At 56.0% G+C, this 19,213-nt stretch overlaps 1 protein-coding gene across 22 annotated transcripts in view; it reads left to right on the top strand.

Moving 5' to 3' along the window:
- Positions 1-19,049, top strand: part of PTPRF (protein tyrosine phosphatase receptor type F) — a 93,131-nt gene extending 74,082 nt beyond the window's left edge. For 13 of the 22 annotated variants that reach the window (XM_054536510.2, XM_054536500.2, XM_054536570.2 and 10 more), the window contains 19 exons: positions 312-409; positions 597-850; positions 936-1,029; positions 1,640-1,858; positions 2,213-2,367; positions 4,786-4,901; positions 8,176-8,208; positions 9,021-9,118; positions 12,843-12,966; positions 13,137-13,312; positions 14,032-14,151; positions 14,438-14,592; positions 14,674-14,959; positions 15,066-15,244; positions 15,479-15,605; positions 15,838-15,963; positions 16,222-16,376; positions 16,481-16,616; positions 17,321-19,049. In XM_054536510.2, the coding sequence (XP_054392485.1) occupies positions 312-409; positions 597-850; positions 936-1,029; positions 1,640-1,858; positions 2,213-2,367; positions 4,786-4,901; positions 8,176-8,208; positions 9,021-9,118; positions 12,843-12,966; positions 13,137-13,312; positions 14,032-14,151; positions 14,438-14,592; positions 14,674-14,959; positions 15,066-15,244; positions 15,479-15,605; positions 15,838-15,963; positions 16,222-16,376; positions 16,481-16,616; positions 17,321-17,389 (2,720 nt within the window). In that variant the 3' untranslated portion in view covers positions 17,390-19,049. The remainder of the gene's footprint in view (positions 1-311; positions 410-596; positions 851-935; positions 1,030-1,639; positions 1,859-2,212; positions 2,368-4,785; positions 4,902-8,175; positions 8,209-9,020; positions 9,119-12,842; positions 12,967-13,136; positions 13,313-14,031; positions 14,152-14,437; positions 14,593-14,673; positions 14,960-15,065; positions 15,245-15,478; positions 15,606-15,837; positions 15,964-16,221; positions 16,377-16,480; positions 16,617-17,320) is intronic. The other 9 variants (XM_024247748.3, XM_024247738.3, XM_054536573.2 and 6 more) reach the window with 1 other exon arrangement.
- Positions 19,050-19,213: the final 164 nt, after the last annotated feature.

The raw sequence follows: 19,213 nt of genomic DNA, 5'->3' as shown, positions 1-19,213 counted from the left end.
GACCCTCTGATCACTCTGGCCTGGTGTCCATCGGCTCAAGCTTTTACACTTGCGTTTCTGGAGATTCTGACCCTGGTTGCTGTGGCATCCCCCGCCCTGTTTGGTGCTCACTGTGGAAGAGCTTGGGCTGGGAGTTCAACTGTGCCGTTTGAAGCTGGCTGGGAGTGGGGCGCTTGGTACTCTGCAGCCATCCTTCAACCCCCGGTTCCCCAACCAGTGTCTCATCCTGGCCATTCACCTTCCACCCTTCCAGCCCATTCACCCCACCTCATATACCCAACAGAGTTGACTCTTTCTTTATGCCGTTGCAGTGTTTGCCAAGAACTTCCGGGTGGCGGCTGCAATGAAGACGTCTGTGCTGCTCAGCTGGGAGGTTCCCGACTCCTATAAGTCAGCTGTGCCCTTTAAGGTGAGTAAGGGCCACGGCCAGCTGAGCCTGGCACACACACAGGCCTGCTGGGTGCTGTCTTGCCAGTCCTAACCCATGTGCATCCGGCTGTGGAGCAGGACTGTGGTTGTGTATCTGCACTGTGCCTTGCAGCCCGTGGTAGGGAACCTCACCCAAAGGTATTGATTGCCCCTCCCGTCCCCCACAGATTCTGTACAACGGGCAGAGTGTGGAGGTGGACGGGCACTCGATGCGGAAGCTGATCGCAGACCTGCAGCCCGACACGGAGTACTCGTTTGTGCTGATGAACCGTGGCAGCAGCGCAGGGGGCCTGCAGCACCTGGTGTCCATCCGCACGGCCCCCGACCTCCTGCCTCACAAGCCGCTGCCCGCCTCTGCCTACATAGAGGACGGCCGCTTTGACCTCTCCATGCCCCATGTGCAGGACCCCTCGCTTGTCAGGTGTGCACACGAGGTATCGGGGGAGGCGGGGCAGGGCTGGAGGTAACCGGCAGTGACAGTCCTGATTCCTGCCCTGCCCACCCAGCTGGTTCTACATCGTTGTGGTGCCCATTGACCGTGTGGGCGGGAGCATGCTGACGCCAAGGTGGAGCACACCCGAGGAACTGGAGCTGGACGAGGTACCTGGGGAGGGGATGGGGACACTGACAGCCCCATTGCAGTGGTCGGCTGTGGCCTTCCTGCCCTGAGCACTGTCCCACTGACACTCAGATTCAAATCTCTCTCCTGGCTGCTCTGGCTGGCAGCCCACCCCTCTCTGGAGAGAGGGACTCTGAGAAAACCGTCTGGGAGTATTCACAGAACTCCCAGAGGGCTTATGAAGAATCCCTGGGGTGGGATGTGGAGATGCCTCTGCAGATCTAGAGAATGCCAAGCCCTGTAGACACTGCAGAGCCTCGCAGATCTAGAAGCCATGGAGGGCTTAGTGAGCCTTATAGCCAGGAGTCCCTGAAAGTTTGAAATCCTTCAGTCCTTTCTCATAGCCAGTGTGGCAACAGCCTGGTTAGGGTGGGGCAGCTTACACACAGGGCTGCTTCTCATGGGCTGGTGGGAAGGAGTGGCTTCACGGTGTCTATTACTCTGTAGGGGCAGTGGGTTGGGCAGGTGTGGGCTCTTACACGGAAGGTGAGCCTTGATCTCGGCCCAGGGAGCTGACATCCCAGGCCACAGCCCCAGGGCCAGCCGGCATGCTCCAAGGCCGCGTATGACCCCCGTGCTCTGCTCTGCCAGCTTCTAGAAGCCATCGAGCAAGGCAGAGAGGAGCAGCGGCGGCGGCGGCGGCAGGCAGAACGTCTGAAGCCATATGTGGCTGCTCAACTGGATGTGCTCCCCGAGACCTTCACCTTGGGGGACAAGAAGAACTACCGGGGCTTCTACAACCGGCCCCTGTCTCCGGACCTGAGCTACCAGTGCTTTGTGCTTGCCTCCTTGAAGGAACCGATGGACCAGGTCTGCCTGAGCCGGCTTGGCTTTCAGCACCCTGATCCCCTGGGCCTGGCCTAGACAACGCCAGTCTCAAACACCACAAGACCCCAGGTCTTTATCAGTTTGGGGGCTTCGAGATCCTGGGGCAGCACTAAAGACCCAAGATCTGTCCCGGGGATCCTAAGACACGGCCCTGGGACCCAGAGGCCAGACCTAATGTGGCTCCAGGCACCCAGTCCTGCCAGGTCCACCTTGTAGGGTCTGGGAGACCAGGCCCAGGGTAACCCAGACCCAGAGCCCTTTCTCCAGGATTGATAGGCAGAGGGTGGGGGGTTCTCACGCTGAGCTCACAGCCTGCTCTTCTCCACCGGGCCACAGAAGCGCTATGCCTCCAGCCCCTACTCGGATGAGATCGTGGTCCAGGTGACACCAGCCCAGCAGCAGGAGGAGCCGGAGATGCTGTGGGTGACGGGTCCCGTGCTGGCAGTCATCCTCATCATCCTCATTGTCATCACCATCCTCTTGTTCAAAAGGTGAGCACTGCCCTCAGAGCTCCGGGAATAGCCACCTGCCCCTCACCTTTCAGGCTCTCTCCGGGTGTGGTGCCTGTGGAGAGTGTGCAGCCTTGCATCCTGGACCCTGGGCCTCAGGCTCAGCAGGAAGGCAGGAAGGGCAGGAGCAGTGTGTGTGCCTACCTGTGTCTGCAGGCCTGCATCTGTCAGGTGAGGGAGCCTCTGCAGCAGCCTGGGCTTGAGGAACTAAAGCCTCAGAGGGTTGTCTCATGTGCATCCCTGGCACGTCTGTCTGTCTCTGTGTTTCTGTGGATAACAGCGCGTCCGTCTCCTCTTCAATTTTAAGACACCGCCATCTCCTGAGCTCCTACCTCGAATCGTTTCCTTCTGCCACCATTCCTGGATGATTCCCCAGCCCTGCTCTCCTGCTTAGGCCTAGACAGGTCGAGCTGGAGGCCCACAGGCCATGGATGCTCACTAACAAACATGACTGATGGCCTGCTGTGCCCGTGCCATCCGCAGCGGCCTCAGCCTCAATGTGTCTTTCCCACTCACTTCTCTATCAGCAGTGGCCACCACCTGCCCTAGGAGTCTCCCTTCCTATCCGTGCACCTTCCAGCCTGAAAGGGATTTCCAAAGATTTAACTTTGTCACTCTCAGTTTAAAACCTTTTGATGGCTCCTCACGTAAAGCCCAGCCTCTGTAGCCTGACAGCCAAACACCTGGCTAATCTGACCCCTGCCACACTCCTCACATTGCGACACTGAACTCATTCAGTGTTCAGGCCCACACAGGGTGTGCCCTGTGCGGATCTCCCTCCCCCTGCCCACCTGGCAACAGCAATCTCATCGTTCAGGACTGAAGTCCATGCTCTGGTGCCTGCAAGGCCTTGCCTGGCCCCTACCCCTTCCTTGCACAGCCCCACATCTGTCCCCTGTGATGCTCCACTGCAAATGCAGCTGGGCCTGTGTGCCAAGCCTTCAGCCCCCAGCACTGGGCTGAGCCCACAGGCATGTCAGTGAGCACCTGGCAGATGAAGATATGCTAGTCTGTGTGTCTGAGCACATCTCTGCACCATGCAGGAGTGCCTATATCCTGTGCGCCTACCCTGGACCCTCTGCTCCTTCCTAAAGAGTCCACTCCTTCCTCCCAGGGTGGATGGACCTGTGGGCGGGTCCCTGAGGAGTGTCCCGAAGACGCACTCATCCTTCCCACTTCCACCTGCATTCTGGGTCTGTCCAGAGGTAGACCCCCTCCCTGTGAATGTCACGTGGGTGTCATATAAGGGGTCTGCAGGGTCCCCATGTCATTAGAGGGCTGAGTGCTTGGTGGAAACTGTGACCGTTCTTTCTTCTGTCCTTGCTTGTCTTTCGGGACCTAGTAAACAAGAAAGGTAGGAGTTGTTCCTTCTGTCTTCACACACCTCCCCCTCTACTTCTAATCCTTGGGCCAGCAGGGGGGGATGATGCTTTGACCAGAAGCCCCCGGCCTATGGCTTTAAGCAGCGAACTGTCCAGTCAGCTCAGCAGGCTCCCCGGTTCAGGACTGAGTCCTCATTGGTGTGAGGAGGCAGGTTTTGTCTCACTCTTGCCAGTTCAACTCTGCAGAGGATGCTCCTTCTCTGGGGCACATGCATAATACAGACTGCATTGCTTTCCCTGAGCGTACAGAGCTCACCAGAACCATCACCCGGCTCCCAGTTCTCTGAGAAGTTGCCTAAGTGCTGCGAGAGACAGTCTTCCACAGAGCAAAGAGCAGTCACTGTGTGGAACAGCAGAGAGGCGTGTCCTGGTACCCACCCGAGCACACTCACTCAAATTCTTCTTCCCCAAGCACATGCGTCTGCAGACCACAAGTAGCCTCTGGCTATTTGTTGGCAGCTGAACCCTATGGTCTGTCTCTGACCCTGTCCGTGTAGGTGGGAAAACTGAGGCCAGTGAGAGAGGACTCTGCCCAGCTAGGGTGACGCCTTTCCCGTCCCTCCCCTGCTGCCTTGGGCATTTACCCTGATACTCTGAGGGCCAAAAAGCTGGGGCCGTGTCTCCTGTGCTGTTTGTGTATTTTATGTGTCATTTGCATGTTTATTCCTGGTGGTTCCTGCTACTCAGCTGGGTGGCCTTGGAGATAGCAGCCACTGTCCCACAGTGACCTGCCTTCTATCCAAAGGAGCTGCCCGCCCCTGCAACCCCTTCCTCCCTGCTGCACTGCCCCTCTGCTCACGCCACACTCCTGCTCTCCCTACCCCTTCCCTGCCCTGTGTTCTCTCATGTCAAGGCTGTTCTGGCCCTGGCTCCTCCGCACTCAGAGATCCTGGGAAGAGGTGGGGCAGTAGGAGGACAGAGCCGTGGACATGGGGGCTCCTTGGCAGCCAGCCATGCCATGTGTCACTGTCTCAGCCTGGACCTCAGGTTCTCACCAGCCTCCCTTCTGTCTCTCTAGGAAAAGGACCCACTCCCCATCCTCTAAGGATGAGCAGTCGATCGGACTGAAGGACTCCTTGCTGGCCCACTCCTCTGACCCTGTGGAGATGCGGAGGCTCAACTACCAGACCCCAGGTAGGGCACTCCCATGGCCTGTGTGCCCCCAGCCCAGACCTAGCAGGCCTGTGGGTCCGTTCTGCAGGTCTCAGGTCGCCATTGAAGTTCCTGGGCCGCATGCACTTGTTCCTGCTCCTTTTCTTCCTTTCTGCCCTTCTCCCTGTGCTCATCCACTTTGGTTGGAATGACTGAGGAGTCCCCATATCCTGCAGCTGGACAGGTGCCCCAGGCTAGGACCGTCTCAGGTGGCAAAGCCACTTAGCCACTGCCTTGTCTTCAGTCAAGGCCTCTGAATATGGGCTAAGGACCTCCCAGAGCCCATGTCTCTGCCACAGGGTGGCCAGTGTCTGGCCCGCGCTCTGGCCCCTCCACATGAAAGAGGGGCATGTTAGCAGTGGGAGATGCCTCACCAGACACTTGTGGGGAGATGAAGTGCCTGCACCTGAGCCTTCCTGGAGGCCGACCCCAGGTTTACCATACCACGTACCTGCCCCTTCTCCTAGCCACTCTCACGGTGCTGTCCAGCTCTTCCTTCTACCTGAAATGTTACTCCTCCCAACACCCAGCAGACACAGCTCAGACCTCTCCTCTTCCCCACACCCCCACAGGGTTAGGTGTCTCTTCTTGGCTCCAGGAACCTCCCTCCTTCTTCCTTTTGACAGCTCTCACAGTGAGCTGGGATTACCTCAGTGACAGTCTCTGAGCTCTGTGGTGCCAGGAACTGTGTCTTGTCATCCCCCATCCCTCGTATTCAGCACACGATGGGTTCTTGTTGAATGCCTGTGAAGTGAACACACAGACAAATGAAGGAATGAGTGAACTAATGCATACACACAGGGTTTGTGTATGGATGAGCTGGTTATTCTGCATATCAAATTACCCCAAAACTTAGTGGCTTAAAACAACAATAATTATGTATTATCTGTCACGGTTTTTGTGAGGCAGGAATTCAGACAGGGGCACAGCAGGAACAGCTTGTCTTTATTCCAGAAAGTCTGGGCCCTCAGCCGGAAGACTTGAAGGCTGGGAGCTAGAGTCATTTAAAGCAGGGGTTGGCAGACTATGGCCCATGGCCAAGTATAGCCCACCACCTGTTTTTGTAAATACATTTTTACTGGCCGGGTGCAGTGGCTCATGCCTTGTGATCCCAGCACTTTGGGAGGCTGAGCCAGGTGGATCACCTGAGGTCAGGAGTTCAAGACCACCTAGTGAAACCCCATCTCTACTAAAAATACAAAAATTAGCCAGGTGTGTGGCGCCTGTCATCTCAGCTACTCAGGAGGCTGAGGCAGGAGAATCACTTGAACCCAGGAGGTAGAGGTTGCGTGAGCCAAGATCGCACCATCGCACTCCAGCCTGGGCAACAAGAGCAAAACCCCGTCTCAAAAACAAACAAACAAACAAATAAATAAATAAAATTTTACTGTAACAGCCACACCCATTTATTTATATGCTGCCTACCTATGGTTGCTTTTGCACTGTGAAGGCACCATTAAATAGATGCAATAGATACCAGATGTCCACAAAGCCTAAACTATTTACGCTCTGGCCTGTTTTGGATACCAAGTTTGCCAACCCCTGGACTCTAAAGCCTCTTTCATCCATGTGACTGGTGGTTGATGAGCCAGCTCTGAGCCTTGCTGTGGCTGTCAGCTGGGACACCCAACGTGAGGCTTCTTCAGGTGGCCTGGACTTCCTCACAACATGGTGATTGAGTTTCATGAGCATATGTCTGGAGAGTGTGCCAGGCAGACCTAGCAGGTTATTGCAACCCAGCATGATTAGATCTCTGAAGAATCAAGCACCAGGATGCTGGGACCTGGAGGGCAGAGAAGTCTCTTTGGGGATGGGATGCTGAGCCGTGTGATTATTGGTCTGGAAAAGAAGGGTGGGAGAGAGCTCCTCAGTGGAAGCATGTGCAGAAGCTTGGGCGGATTGCATGTGCATCAGATTATGAGCACCTGAGGGTTTCTGCAGCATGAGAGTTAGGGGCTGGGGAAATACTGAGCCAAGAGAAGACTGGAGGGCTAGGCAGAGGTCCAGTCAAAAGGACCTTGAATGTCAGGCTAAGGGGCTTAGACTTCCTCTTGAGGATGCCAGGGAGGTATTAAAGGTTTTCAGCAGGGGAGCCAGATGGTCAGAACCATGCTTTAGAAATGTCACTCTAGCTCCTTGAGGAGACTGGATTAGAGAGGAGAAATTGAGGTAGGGAGACCATTTAAAAGGCCACCAACCAAGTGAAAGGTGGCAGTGGGAACAGAGGGGACAGACTTGGGAAACGTGAAGGAGGTGAGGACAGCAGAGTCCGGGCTTAAGTCCACGTGGGGAGAGGTGAGGGTGGCTCTGCAGTTGCTGGCTGAATGAGCAGGGAATAGGGGTGTCCTGGGGCCAATGGGTCTGTGGGTCTGAGGATTTCTGAGCTGACATCAAGGCTGAAGCCCTGTGGGAGGGGCCAAGGAGCATGTGGTAGTCAAAGCCTGAGAATAGATGGACTCTCCCAGGGTGAGGGCCAGAAGGAGACTGGGACCAAAAAGGAGCCCAGGGCAGGGAAGCTGGTGCAGCGTTAAGGAAAGATGGATGGAGAGCAACTAGGGAGATTGAGAAGGAGCAGCCACAGCCAGATGAGAGCAGGAGCACAGTGTCCCTGAGGCCAGGGTGGGGGGAGTTGTGCAAGGGACGAGAGGACTTAATGAGGTAGGGCAGTGGGGACACCCAGTGGGAGGACCGTTGGCTTTGGCAGATGGGGCCTTGAAGAGAGGGTGGTGGCCACGTCCTGTGGGCAGAAGTGTTTCAGTGAACAGCGTGGCAAGTTGGGGGTGAGAAAGTGGAGAAACCCCTTTCAAAGATCCTGGGAGGATACCTGGGAAGAAGGCAATGAGCAGGGCACAGTGGGAGAGGAGAGGGTGTGGGATCTGAGAAGGAGAGCTCTTTTTTCCAACATGGAAATCATCTGAAAATCGCCAAGGCCAAATTTTGGTACCAAAAGGGGCAGGGCTGGTTTGGACTTAAGTATTTAGTCATAGAGCTCCCCAAGGCTGCCGAGGCCACCAGGGTTTAGAAGTGCTCGCCTCTGGGTGTGGGACACCCCATCTGTATTAACTGGGAGACAGAAGGAGCCTTGACGGAACTTGTCCGCAGCCCCAGCCCCGCACCGCCCCATCCTCTTCGCCAGCCCCTCGCAAGCCCGCTCGGCACCTCCACTGCATGTGACGGTGCTGTAAGCAGAAAAAGTTAACGGGCTCTCTTTTCTTGCCCCGTTGTTTTTTTCGTTTGTTTGTTTTTTTCTCTGCAGGTTCCAGTGTCCCCAGTTGCCCGAATACCTCAAGTTAGTTTTCAAAGTTCCCGTGTTTGGGGGATACTTTGGCTTCTGTGTCTGTTTCCACTCCTTACTTTTGTTTACCCCATCGCCTCCATCCTTCCTTGAATTCTCTACCCTTCCCTTCTTCTCCCCCAATCCCACTGTCTCCTGACCTTTTTCCTTCCCCACCCTCCCCTCTGCCCACGTTGCTTCCTCCAGGCCTGTTTTCTCTCCCACCGGCCCCATCTCTGTTCTGCCTCTCTGGCCTCCAGTCCCGGCCTAACACCCTTCCTTCTGCGTGCCTCTACCTCTCATCTCCTCTCCTCTGTCTCACACCCCCTCCTGATGTCTGCTTCTCTCTCTATTGTGTCTGTACTTCATGACTACTCCATCTGCACACTTGGTGCCCGGGATGACGATGGCCGTGAGTCTCCCATGGCGACTGCCACCAGTGAGGGGCAGGAGGGCTGTCTGCAGGCAGGTGCGATGGAGCCCAGCTCCTGTCACGTCTGCTGCCACCGACCTGGGCGTCCCACCCCTCCTGGGAGGAAGGAAGCCTCTCCTCCATCTTGAGAGACCTGCCAGGCAGGGCCTAGTGCCCCCACTCAGCACCCCGCCACCAAAACAGGCTCCACATGCTCACGGCACAACACCGCCCTCTGTCCTCTCCCACCCTCCGCCATCCCTGTCGCCGCATGTGCTGCTGTCTCCATGCCACCAGTTCCAAGTGCTCCATGGTCACACATGTTCACATGTGCACATACATGCGTTGGGGCTTTCTCTGCCACCCTGCTCAAGTCTCACACTAACGCTGCCTGTGTATGCCCTACCTCCCCCAGGTATGCGAGACCACCCACCCATCCCCATCACCGACCTGGCAGACAACATCGAACGCCTCAAAGCCAATGATGGCCTCAAGTTCTCCCAGGAGTATGAGGTGAGATGTTCCCGCCCCCTACCATGTGCCTGGCCCAGGCCTACCCAAACCAGCTTCTGTCCTGTCCTAGGTCCCAGCTGTGGTGGGTGAGGAAGCAGGGGTCCAGCTTTTTCAGGAGCACAGAGAGGAGGGTTGGCAGTGGCAAGGATCAGCTGGGAACCGGGTGCCTCAGATGCTGGGTCTGGCCATAGCCTGGCCCAGCACCTTCTTGGGGTCACCCTTAGGAGATGGTTTCAAAAGGCTGTGAGTGACGCCAGGGTCTGGACACTCAGACACGTGCTCAAGTGCTCACAGGCAGACACAGGCCACAGACATACAGACATAGATCAGTGATAACAGCCACAGTAGCTGGCATCTATCAAGAGCATCCTGCAGGCCAGCACCGGGCTGGGCACTTGGCATGCATTATCTCTTTTGGTTCCCCCACAGTCTTCAGAAATGGGGACTGTTATTATCCCATCTTCCAGATGAGGAAGCGGGGGCTCAGAGAGGGGAAGTGACTTGCCCAAGTCAAACAGCTGATGAGTAGTGGAGCCAGGATTCAAACCCAGGCCTGCCTGCTGCCCTGTGCTCTGCACATGCATGTGCTCACGTGTGTACTCCGGATGCCACAGCTCACAGCGGGAGTCAGGGCCTCAAGACTGGCTGCTCAGGCTGCACAAGTCCCGCTTGGAGCCCTCCACACGTTCACCTTGCTCTGGACTTAACTCCTAGAAGCCTGCTGGGGGCTCAGCCTTCAAGAGTCTGAGGGTTTCCCACCCACAGATGGTGTCGGGGTGACTCTGAGCATCTCCAGGCTGCCCATCTAGGAAGGGGATTTGTTAGAGAAGGAGGTGATTTAAAGAAGAGACTCCTGGCCAGGCACAGTGGCTCACGCCTATAATCCCAGCACTTTGGGAGGCCGAGGCGGGTGGATCACCTGAGGTCGAGAGTTTGAGACCAGCCTGGCCACCATGGCGAAACTGCATCTCTACTATAAATACAAAAATTAGCCGGCTGTGGTGGCACATGCCTGTAGTCCCAGCTACTTGTGAGGGCTGAGGCAGGAGAATCGTTTGAACCCGGGAGGCGGAGGTTGCATTGAGCCAAGATCATGCCATTGCGCTCCAGCCTGGGTGACAGAGTTGAGACTCCCTCTCAAAAAATATAAAATAAAAAAATACTCTTAAAAAAGAGTATTTTTACTTTAAAAAAAAGAGAGAGAGACCTCCTCCTCTTCCACCTCCTCTAAGCAGCAGCCTGTGCTTGTCTTTCTGCCTTGTCCACAGCTGTTTCCTCAGCACCTGGCACTGGCCTCAGTAGATGGTTGGTGGACAGGCAATTGAGGGGTTGGCTCAGCCTAACCTGTGAGTTTGCACCCCTTCTGATGTCCACCCTCAGCTGTGTTTGGGGGATGTGTCCTAGGGCTCAAAGATTGCCTTTCCAAGGGCTATGGGCCAGGTTTCTGAAGAGAAAGCTGGGCTTGGCAGGCAAATGGATGAGTATGTCTGCAGCACAGCAACCGTGCTGCTTCTGCCTATAGGGCCCTCCTGGGGCACTGCTCCACACAAGGCTGGGCTTTGGGTCACGGAGCCTGTAAGGTGGGCTCCCTGCCTCCTGTGGCCTCCGCCCACACTCATCTGTACCGTGTCCCACAGCTGCCCTTCCTTCCAGCGCAGCCCTGCTTCCCCATCTGGGCTTGTGGGGCCTCTGCTCACAGTAGTCCCCTTCCATCTTCTACCTGCTTCCCTCCTCTGATCAGAGCTTTCCTTACAAGACCCTCCTCCTCCAGGAAGCCTTCTCAGGCTCCCCAAGGCTGCCGTGGGCTCTCCCTCAGCCAGGATCCCATAGCTCTGTTGTCTTTTTTTTTTCTTTTTGAGACGGAGTCTCAAAAAAAACACTCTGTCGTCCAGGATGGAGTGCAGTGGTGCGATCTCGGCTCTCTGCAAGCTCTGCCTCCTGGGTTCATGCCGTTCTCCTGCCTCAGCCTACCGAGTAGCTGGGACTACAGGCGCCCGCTACCATGCCCGGCTAATTTTTTTTATTTTTAGTAGAGATGGGGTTTCACCGTGTTAGCCAGGATGGTCTCGATCTCCTGACCTCGTGATTCGCCCGCCTCGGCCTCCCAAAGTGCTGGGATTACAGGCGTGAGCCACTGCACCAGGCCTACTCTGTTGTCTTTAACGTTCAGTCAGTCATTGATCACACATTTTCAATGTGCCAGTCCCCGTGCTGGGGATATGGAGACACATGCCCTCAGGGAACCCAGTCGTGGGGAGCACGTGCAGACAGATAATCAGCATTGAATATGTGACTCTGACAGCACGCCCTGGTGTTGAATAGGACCGATAGGTGTGCAAAAGGTGGGCTGACAGCACCAGAGCAGCCCGAGGGGTGAGGTGTGCTGTGGGGTCTCACGGAAGCAGTGACGCGGTCCTGTGGAGAGTAATGAGGCTGGGGACAACATATGGAGGACATTGCGTGCTATGCTGAGAACTTCAGATCGTATCCATCTGGAAAATGTGAAGATAATAATGGAACCTATCTCATATGAGAATTTGAGGAGGGAATACATGCAAAGTGCTCACAGCGGTGCCAGGCACACCGCGGATCCTCACTAACTCTTCGCTATTATCATTATTGCTCTCCGAGGTGAAGAAGAACCACAGAAGGCCTTTAAGCAGGAAATTGATATTCACATCTGCATTTTGGAAGGATTATTCTGGCTGTGGGGCTGAGTGGGTCAGAGTGGGACAAGAGGAAAGAGGCAGGAGGAGGCTGAGCCTCAGTTGGGATGGTCTGGCCCAGGGCAGTGGCAGCAGGTTGGAGAGAGCTGAGGGGGTGGCGGAGCACCAGAACCTGGTGACTGGCAGGGCGGGGTCGGGGGAGGCCGGAGGAATTTTGAGGTTGACTTCTAAGTTCTGGCCTGGCACTGAGGGGTGAGGGTGCCTTTCGCTAAGGTGGAGTCCCAGCAGCAGCACCAGGTTTGGAGGGGAAGCTGATGAAGTCAGCTTTGAAAGGACTGCGGTTGAAGGACCTCCCGGTGGAGGTGTCAGAGAGGCTGCTGGGTACTCGGGGAAGAGCTCTGTGCTGCTGCTGAGGTTATGGGCAGCTCCAGCATATGGTGTAAGAATCAGGTGAGCAAATGAGGTCACCCAGGAAAGGTTGTAGAGAGAGAAGAGGGCCTAGAAGGAACCCTGGAGGAGCTCTGTGTCCTGCCCACAGGAAGGGCAGCGGGGAGAGAGGAAACAGAGAAGGAGCAGCCGAAAGGAAGAGAGCCGAGCAGGGAGGGATCCTGGACTACCTGAGAGGGGCCACCATCCCTTCCATCTGTCCTGGCTCATTTCATTAGGTGAATGCAGGGCTTCGGGAGGGACTCTGGGTGTTCAGAGCCCTCAGCAGTTTCAGGACTGCCTGAGAGGGGGCCACAACCTGTCCTAGCTCATTTCTTTAGGTGAGTGCAGGGCCCTTCGAGAGACCCTTCCCCTGCCCCTAACCCAGCTCAGACCACTCTACCAGGCAAGGGGATTTGGTACCATGGTCAGAGGAGGCCCCAGTCCATCACTTTTCTGATAGGTGATGTGGCAACCTGTGAGCTCCGTGGCTGGCACCACAAGATAGAGGGCCTGGCTGTGGCCTGTGGAGTGAAGGCAGGATGTGAGCATCACCGGGAAGGCTGGGTCCCCTGCAGGAGAAGCAGGTCAACCTCGGCTCTTACCCCACCCGCTTTCTCCATTATCTGCAGTCCATCGACCCTGGACAGCAGTTCACGTGGGAGAATTCAAACCTGGAGGTGAACAAGCCCAAGAACCGCTATGCGAATGTCATCGCCTATGACCACTCTCGAGTCATCCTTACCTCCATCGATGGTGAGCCAAGGGGGTGCCCCTCCCATCCCCTTGCTCTCCTCCCCCTTGCTAGCTAGGGCAACATGTCATTCTACAGAGGATGTCCACGAGTCTCAGGGGTGCACTGAACCATGGTGGGCTGGGCTGGGGACCCTGCAGTAATGCCCTCCCACCTCCTTTCTTATCCATAGGTGTCCCCGGAAGTGACTACATCAATGCCAACTACATCGATGGCTACCGCAAGCAGAATGCCTACATCGCCACACAGGGCCCCCTGCCCGAGACCATGGGCGATTTCTGGAGAATGGTGTGGGAACAGCGCACGGCCACTGTGGTCATGATGACACGACTGGAGGAGAAGTCCCGGGTGAGGCTGCAGGGCCCTGCCAGGAGGCGAGTGGGAAATGCCCAGCCACAAGGTGATACAGGACACCTTCTTCTGTGCCGCTTTCTTCTGTGGAGGAAGTTGCTCAAGGGATCCCCAGATGCTATTGTTTCTGGGGGTATTATGCTCCCCAGATACTGGAGTGTTTCTGGGATAGAGCATGTTCCCCAGATGCTAGTGGGTTCCTTAGGATGTTAATATGTTTCACCAAATGCTGTCATTTTCTGAGAATGTTAATGTGTTCCCCAGTTGCTGGCGTGTTCCTGGGGTGTTCACGTGTTCCCCAGATGCTGGCGTGTTCCTGGGGCATTAACACATCTCCTAAGTTAATTAGTGGAAAGAGCTGCTGTTTTCTGTTTTTGGACTGCAAAGCATCGACTGGAACGTAAAATTTACAGAGCTTGAAAATGGCACATAAACGTTATGGGTAAATTTGGCAGAAAATGTGCCTGGTGCGATCTGGCCTTGAATAAATAATTTTCAATTATGGCCCTTATTCCACTAGCTAGGGCAGGGCGGTGACGTAGCTTGAGGACCTCATGTGGCTTGTGGAGGACAGGGGGCAATGGATCTGAGAGCTCAGGGCTGGAGGGCTTTGTAGCCAGAAAGGCTATAGCCAGGGAGTAGACCAGCCTCCACCCTGCTTCTGCCCGTCTGAGCCTGTGGGCTTCCTTCAGCCTGCCCTGCTCATCCCCCTGCAGGTAAAATGTGATCAGTACTGGCCAGCCCGTGGCACCGAGACCTATGGCCTTATTCAGGTGACCCTGTTGGACACAGTGGAGCTGGCCACATATACTGTGCGCACCTTCGCACTCCACAAGGTATAGCCTTTCCCCAGTGCATATCTCTTACCCAGACACTGTAAGGACAGTGGCCTGGGTGTGGTGTGCTGGGTCGGGGGGAAGCTGGAGCCTGAGTGTTGGAGGGTCGGAGGCTCAGGTGTGTGATCTATGTTATGGGAACAGTGCTAGGAGCTTCAGGCTACTCTGTGTAGCTTCTGAGTCCCATCAGGAAGTGGCGGGTCTGTCCTCAGCATCAGGTCATTCTGTCCTGAGTCTATGGCAGGCAGGCTCCTAGTCGCCAGTATGTCCCCACTTTGTCCCCCAGAGTGGCTCCAGTGAGAAGCGTGAGCTGCGTCAGTTTCAGTTCATGGCCTGGCCAGACCATGGAGTTCCTGAGTACCCAACTCCCATCCTGGCGTTCCTACGACGGGTCAAGGCCTGCAACCCCCTAGACGCAGGGCCCATGGTGGTGCACTGCAGGTGAGAGGGTACAGTGCCACCCAGAGGGGTGGGGTGGGAGGTGGGGGCGCCTGTGCCTCAAGCTGAGCCCGTGTCCTGCAGCGCGGGCGTGGGCCGCACCGGCTGCTTCATCGTGATTGATGCCATGTTGGAGCGGATGAAGCACGAGAAGACAGTGGACATCTATGGCCACGTGACCTGCATGCGATCACAGAGGAACTACATGGTGCAGACGGAGGACCAGTACGTGTTCATCCACGAGGCGCTGCTGGAGGCTGCCACGTGCGGCCACACAGAGGTGCCTGCCCGCAACCTCTATGCCCACATCCAGAAGCTGGGCCAAGTGCCTCCAGGGGAGAGTGTGACCGCCATGGAGCTCGAGTTCAAGGTGGGGCTCGGGTGGGCCTGCTTGGCTCCAGGGCCTAGACTGGGTCATGCGGATGACCGCCACCCCCACAGGAAGCCTGGCCTGACCAACCCCTCCATCTCAATAGTTGCTGGCCAGCTCCAAGGCCCACACATCCCGCTTCATCAGCGCCAACCTGCCCTGCAACAAGTTCAAGAACCGGCTGGTGAACATCATGCCCTACGAATTGACCCGTGTGTGTCTGCAGCCCATCCGTGGTGTGGAGGGCTCTGACTACATCAATGCCAGCTTCCTGGATGGTTATAGGTCAGCATGCATGTCACTGCCCCACCACGCCCTACAGGGGCTTAGGCCTGTGCCTGGTGTGGGGGTGGGCAGCAGAGTCAGGCCAGCCTAGGAGGCCAGAGAGGGCTGGGTAGAGCAGTGACGACTTCCTGGAGGAGGGGTGATCTGAGCAGGGCCCCAAGGGGCTAGGCAGCCTAAGGGGAGACTCTAGGGGCAGCAGCACCTCCAGCATGTCCAGTCTTATGTCCACCCCAGACAGCAGAAGGCCTACATAGCTACACAGGGGCCTCTGGCAGAGAGCACCGAGGACTTCTGGCGCATGCTATGGGAGCACAATTCCACCATCATCGTCATGCTGACCAAGCTTCGGGAGATGGGCAGGGTGAGCCCACCCTTTCCCCCAGGGCCCCTGTCATACCTGGGAGAACACCAGCCACCCTTGGGGGAGCTGCCGCCTATGTTACTGTGTCCTTTCACACCCCAGCTGCTTGTCAGCATGGCCTCCGGCGCCCGTTATTACCACCTGAGGCATCTGTCCCAGAATCCTGTGAAGCCTGGCACCCCTCCCCCATTCCTTCTCACCTGATTATGGGGGCCCGACCCTCTGTCCACAGGAGAAATGCCACCAGTACTGGCCAGCAGAGCGCTCCGCTCGCTACCAGTACTTTGTTGTTGACCCGATGGCTGAGTACAACATGCCCCAGTATATCCTGCGTGAGTTCAAGGTCACGGATGCCCGGGTGAGTGAGCGCACTGAGTGTGTCCATAACGCTGCCTGTCCACACGCAGGGTGGGTGGCTGCCTGCATGGTACCTTAGCTGAAGCTTCAGAAATATGAGGTGGGAGGTGGGTATTAGGGTGTGAGCACATCTCTCTCAGTGGCCTCGGGTGCAGTGACACAGATGCATGCCTGTGTCATGGTACTACCGTGGTCTAGTCCAGAGGGGTGGCAGCCTAAGGCACAAATTCTAATCATGTACCCCACCCACCTTTCCCAGGATGGGCAGTCAAGGACAATCCGGCAGTTCCAGTTCACAGACTGGCCAGAGCAGGGCGTGCCCAAGACAGGCGAGGGATTCATTGACTTCATCGGGCAGGTGCATAAGACCAAGGAGCAGTTTGGACAGGATGGGCCTATCACGGTGCACTGCAGGTGGGACTGGCCCCGTGGAGGGCTGGGGTGGGTGGGCCTGAAGGCCTGGCAGACCCACTGCGTGAGACAAGCAGGACTCCTGACTCAACTGTGTTTCTGAACAGCGCTGGCGTGGGCCGCACCGGGGTGTTCATCACTCTGAGCATTGTCCTGGAGCGCATGCGCTACGAGGGTGTGGTCGACATGTTTCAGACTGTGAAGACCCTGCGTACACAGCGTCCTGCCATGGTGCAGACAGAGGTAACACAGACCAGCCTGCAGGGCCAGGGCCTTAGCAGCAGCCCAGCTGGGAACCCTAGGGTTCAGCTGCAGTTTGATGCCCACAGGCATGTGCATTCATTCATGCTGCCAGTCTTTCTCGTGGCCTGCGATAGGCATGGTGGTGTGTGCTTATGGTCCTACCTACTTGGGAGGTTGATGTGGGAAGATCACTTGAGGTCAGAAGTTCAAGGCTGCAGTGAGCTATGATTATACCACGGCACTCCAGCCTGGGTGGCAGAGCAAGACCCTGTTGCTCAAAACAAAACAAAACAAAAATGCTGCAACATTGCCTATGCTGCCTGGGGGCTCAGGGGAGAGATGAGTAAGATGTGTTCTTTCATTCGGCAGCTCTCTGCTGAGCCCCAGTGGTGTGCCTGGCTCTGGGCAAGGTTGCACAGAGCAGTCCTTATGGGGTGCCCAGTCAGGAGCAGAGAAACATTATTGGGATGGCAGATGGAAGGCAGGTAGATGTGGGGGCCTGGGAGAGTGACAGGAGAGAGATGAGCCTTCAGAGGCTCTTTCAGGCTCCCCCGCACACTGCCTGATGTAGCTGCCAGGGTCCAGCGCCTGCTCTTGGCCAGCAGAGGCTAACTCCATGGCCCATGGCTGCAGTGTGAGTGTCAGCTGTGTAGTGGGGGTGTCCACTGGTGCGACCCACACTGACCAGCCCCCTATCCTGGCAGGACCAGTATCAGCTGTGCTACCGTGCGGCCCTGGAGTACCTCGGCAGCTTTGACCACTATGCAACGTAACTACCGCTCCCCTCTCCTCCGCCACCCCCGCCGTGGGGCTCCGGAGGGGACCCAGCTCCTCTGAGCCATACCGACCATCGTCCAGCCCTCCTACGCAGATGCTGTCACTGGCAGAGCACAGCCCACGGGGATCACAGCGTTTCAGGAACGTTGCCACACCAATCAGAGAGCCTAGAACATCCCTGGGCAAGTGGGTGGCCCGGCAGGCAGGCACTGTGGCCCTTCTGTCCGCCAGGCCTGGAGCCCGCTTCAAGCTCTCTGTTGCGCTCCCGCGTTTCTCATGCTTCTTCTCATGGGGTGGGGTTGGGGCAAAGCCTCTTTTTTAATACATTAAGTGGGGTAGACTGAGGGATTCTAGCCTCTTCCCTCTGATTTTTCCTTTTGCGAATCCGTATCTGCAGAATGGGCCACTGTAGGGGTTGGGGTTTATTTTGTTTTGTTTTTTTTTTTTTTTTGAGTTCACTTTGGATCCTATTTTGTATGACTTCTGCTGAAGGACAGAACATTGCCTTCCTCGTGCAGAGCTGGGGCTGCCAGCCTGAGCGGAGGCTCGGCTGTGGGCCGGGAGGCAGCGCTGATCCGGCTGCTCCTCCAGCCCTTCAGACGAGATCCTGTTTCAGCTAAATGCAGGGAAACTCAATTTTTTTTTAAGTTTTGTTTTCCCTTAAAAGCCTTTTTTTAGGCCACATTGACAGTGGTGGGCGGGGAGAAGATAGGGAACACTCATCCCTGGTCGTCTATCCCAGTGTGTGTTTAACATTCACAGCCCAGAACCACAGACGTGTCTGGGAGAGCCTGGCAAGGCATTCCTCATCACCATCGTGTTTGCAAAGGTTAAAAAAAAAACAAAAAACCACAAAAATAAAAAACAAAAAAACAAAAAACCCAAGAAAAAAAAAGAGTCAGCCCTTGGCTTCTGCTTCAAACCCTCAAGAGGGGAAGCAACTCCGTGTGCCTGGGGTTCCCGAGGGAGCTGCTGGATGACCTGGGCCCACAGAGCCTGGCTTTGGTCCCCAGCATTGCAGTATGGTGTGGTGTTTGTAGGCTGTGGGGTCCGGCTGTGTGGCCAAGGTGAATAGCACAGGTCAGGGTGTGTGCCACACCCCATGCACCTCAGGGCCAAGCGGGGGCGTGGCTGGCCTTTCAGGTCCAGGCCAGTGGGCCTGGTAGCACATGTCTGTCCTCAGAGCAGGGGCCAGATGATTTTCCTCCCTGGTTTGCAGCTGTTTTCAAAGCCCCCGATAATCGCTCTTTTCCACTCCAAGATGCCCTCATAAACCAATGTGGCAAGACTACTGGACTTCTATCAATGGTACTCTAATCAGTCCTTATTATCCCAGCTTGCTGAGGGGCAGGGAGAGGGCCTCTTCCTCTGGGCAGCGCTATCTAGATAGGTAAGTGGGGGCGGGGAAGGGTGCATAGCTGTTTTAGCTGAGGGACGTGGTGCCGACGTCCCCGAACCTAGCTAGGATAAGTCAAGATCAACATTCCAGGGTTGGTAATGTTGGATGATGAAACATTCATTTTTACCTTGTGGATGCTAGTGCTGTAGAGTTCACTGTTGTACACAGTCTGTTTTCTATTTGTTAAGAAAAACTACAGCATCATTGCATAATTCTTGATGGTAATAAATTTGAATAATCAGATTTCTTACAAACCAGGACTCTTGTCTCAGCTGTTTCTGGAACCAAAGAGTCTGGGCCAAATCAGTAGCTAGGATGGGTTCCGGAGATTGCCTGCTCCTGAGGAGACGGGGAGGGTATCCTAAGTATTTGTGCCAGTGTAGGCTCCTGGCATGGCTACCCACTTTCAGAAAGGAGTGGT

The sequence above is a fragment of the Pongo abelii genome, chromosome 1 (assembly GCF_028885655.2).
Source record: "Pongo abelii isolate AG06213 chromosome 1, NHGRI_mPonAbe1-v2.0_pri, whole genome shotgun sequence".
In the NCBI taxonomy this organism is placed as follows: Eukaryota; Metazoa; Chordata; class Mammalia; order Primates; family Hominidae; genus Pongo; species Pongo abelii.
Note: the sequence above shows the minus strand (reverse complement) of the source record. Positions and strands in the feature narration are given on the sequence as shown.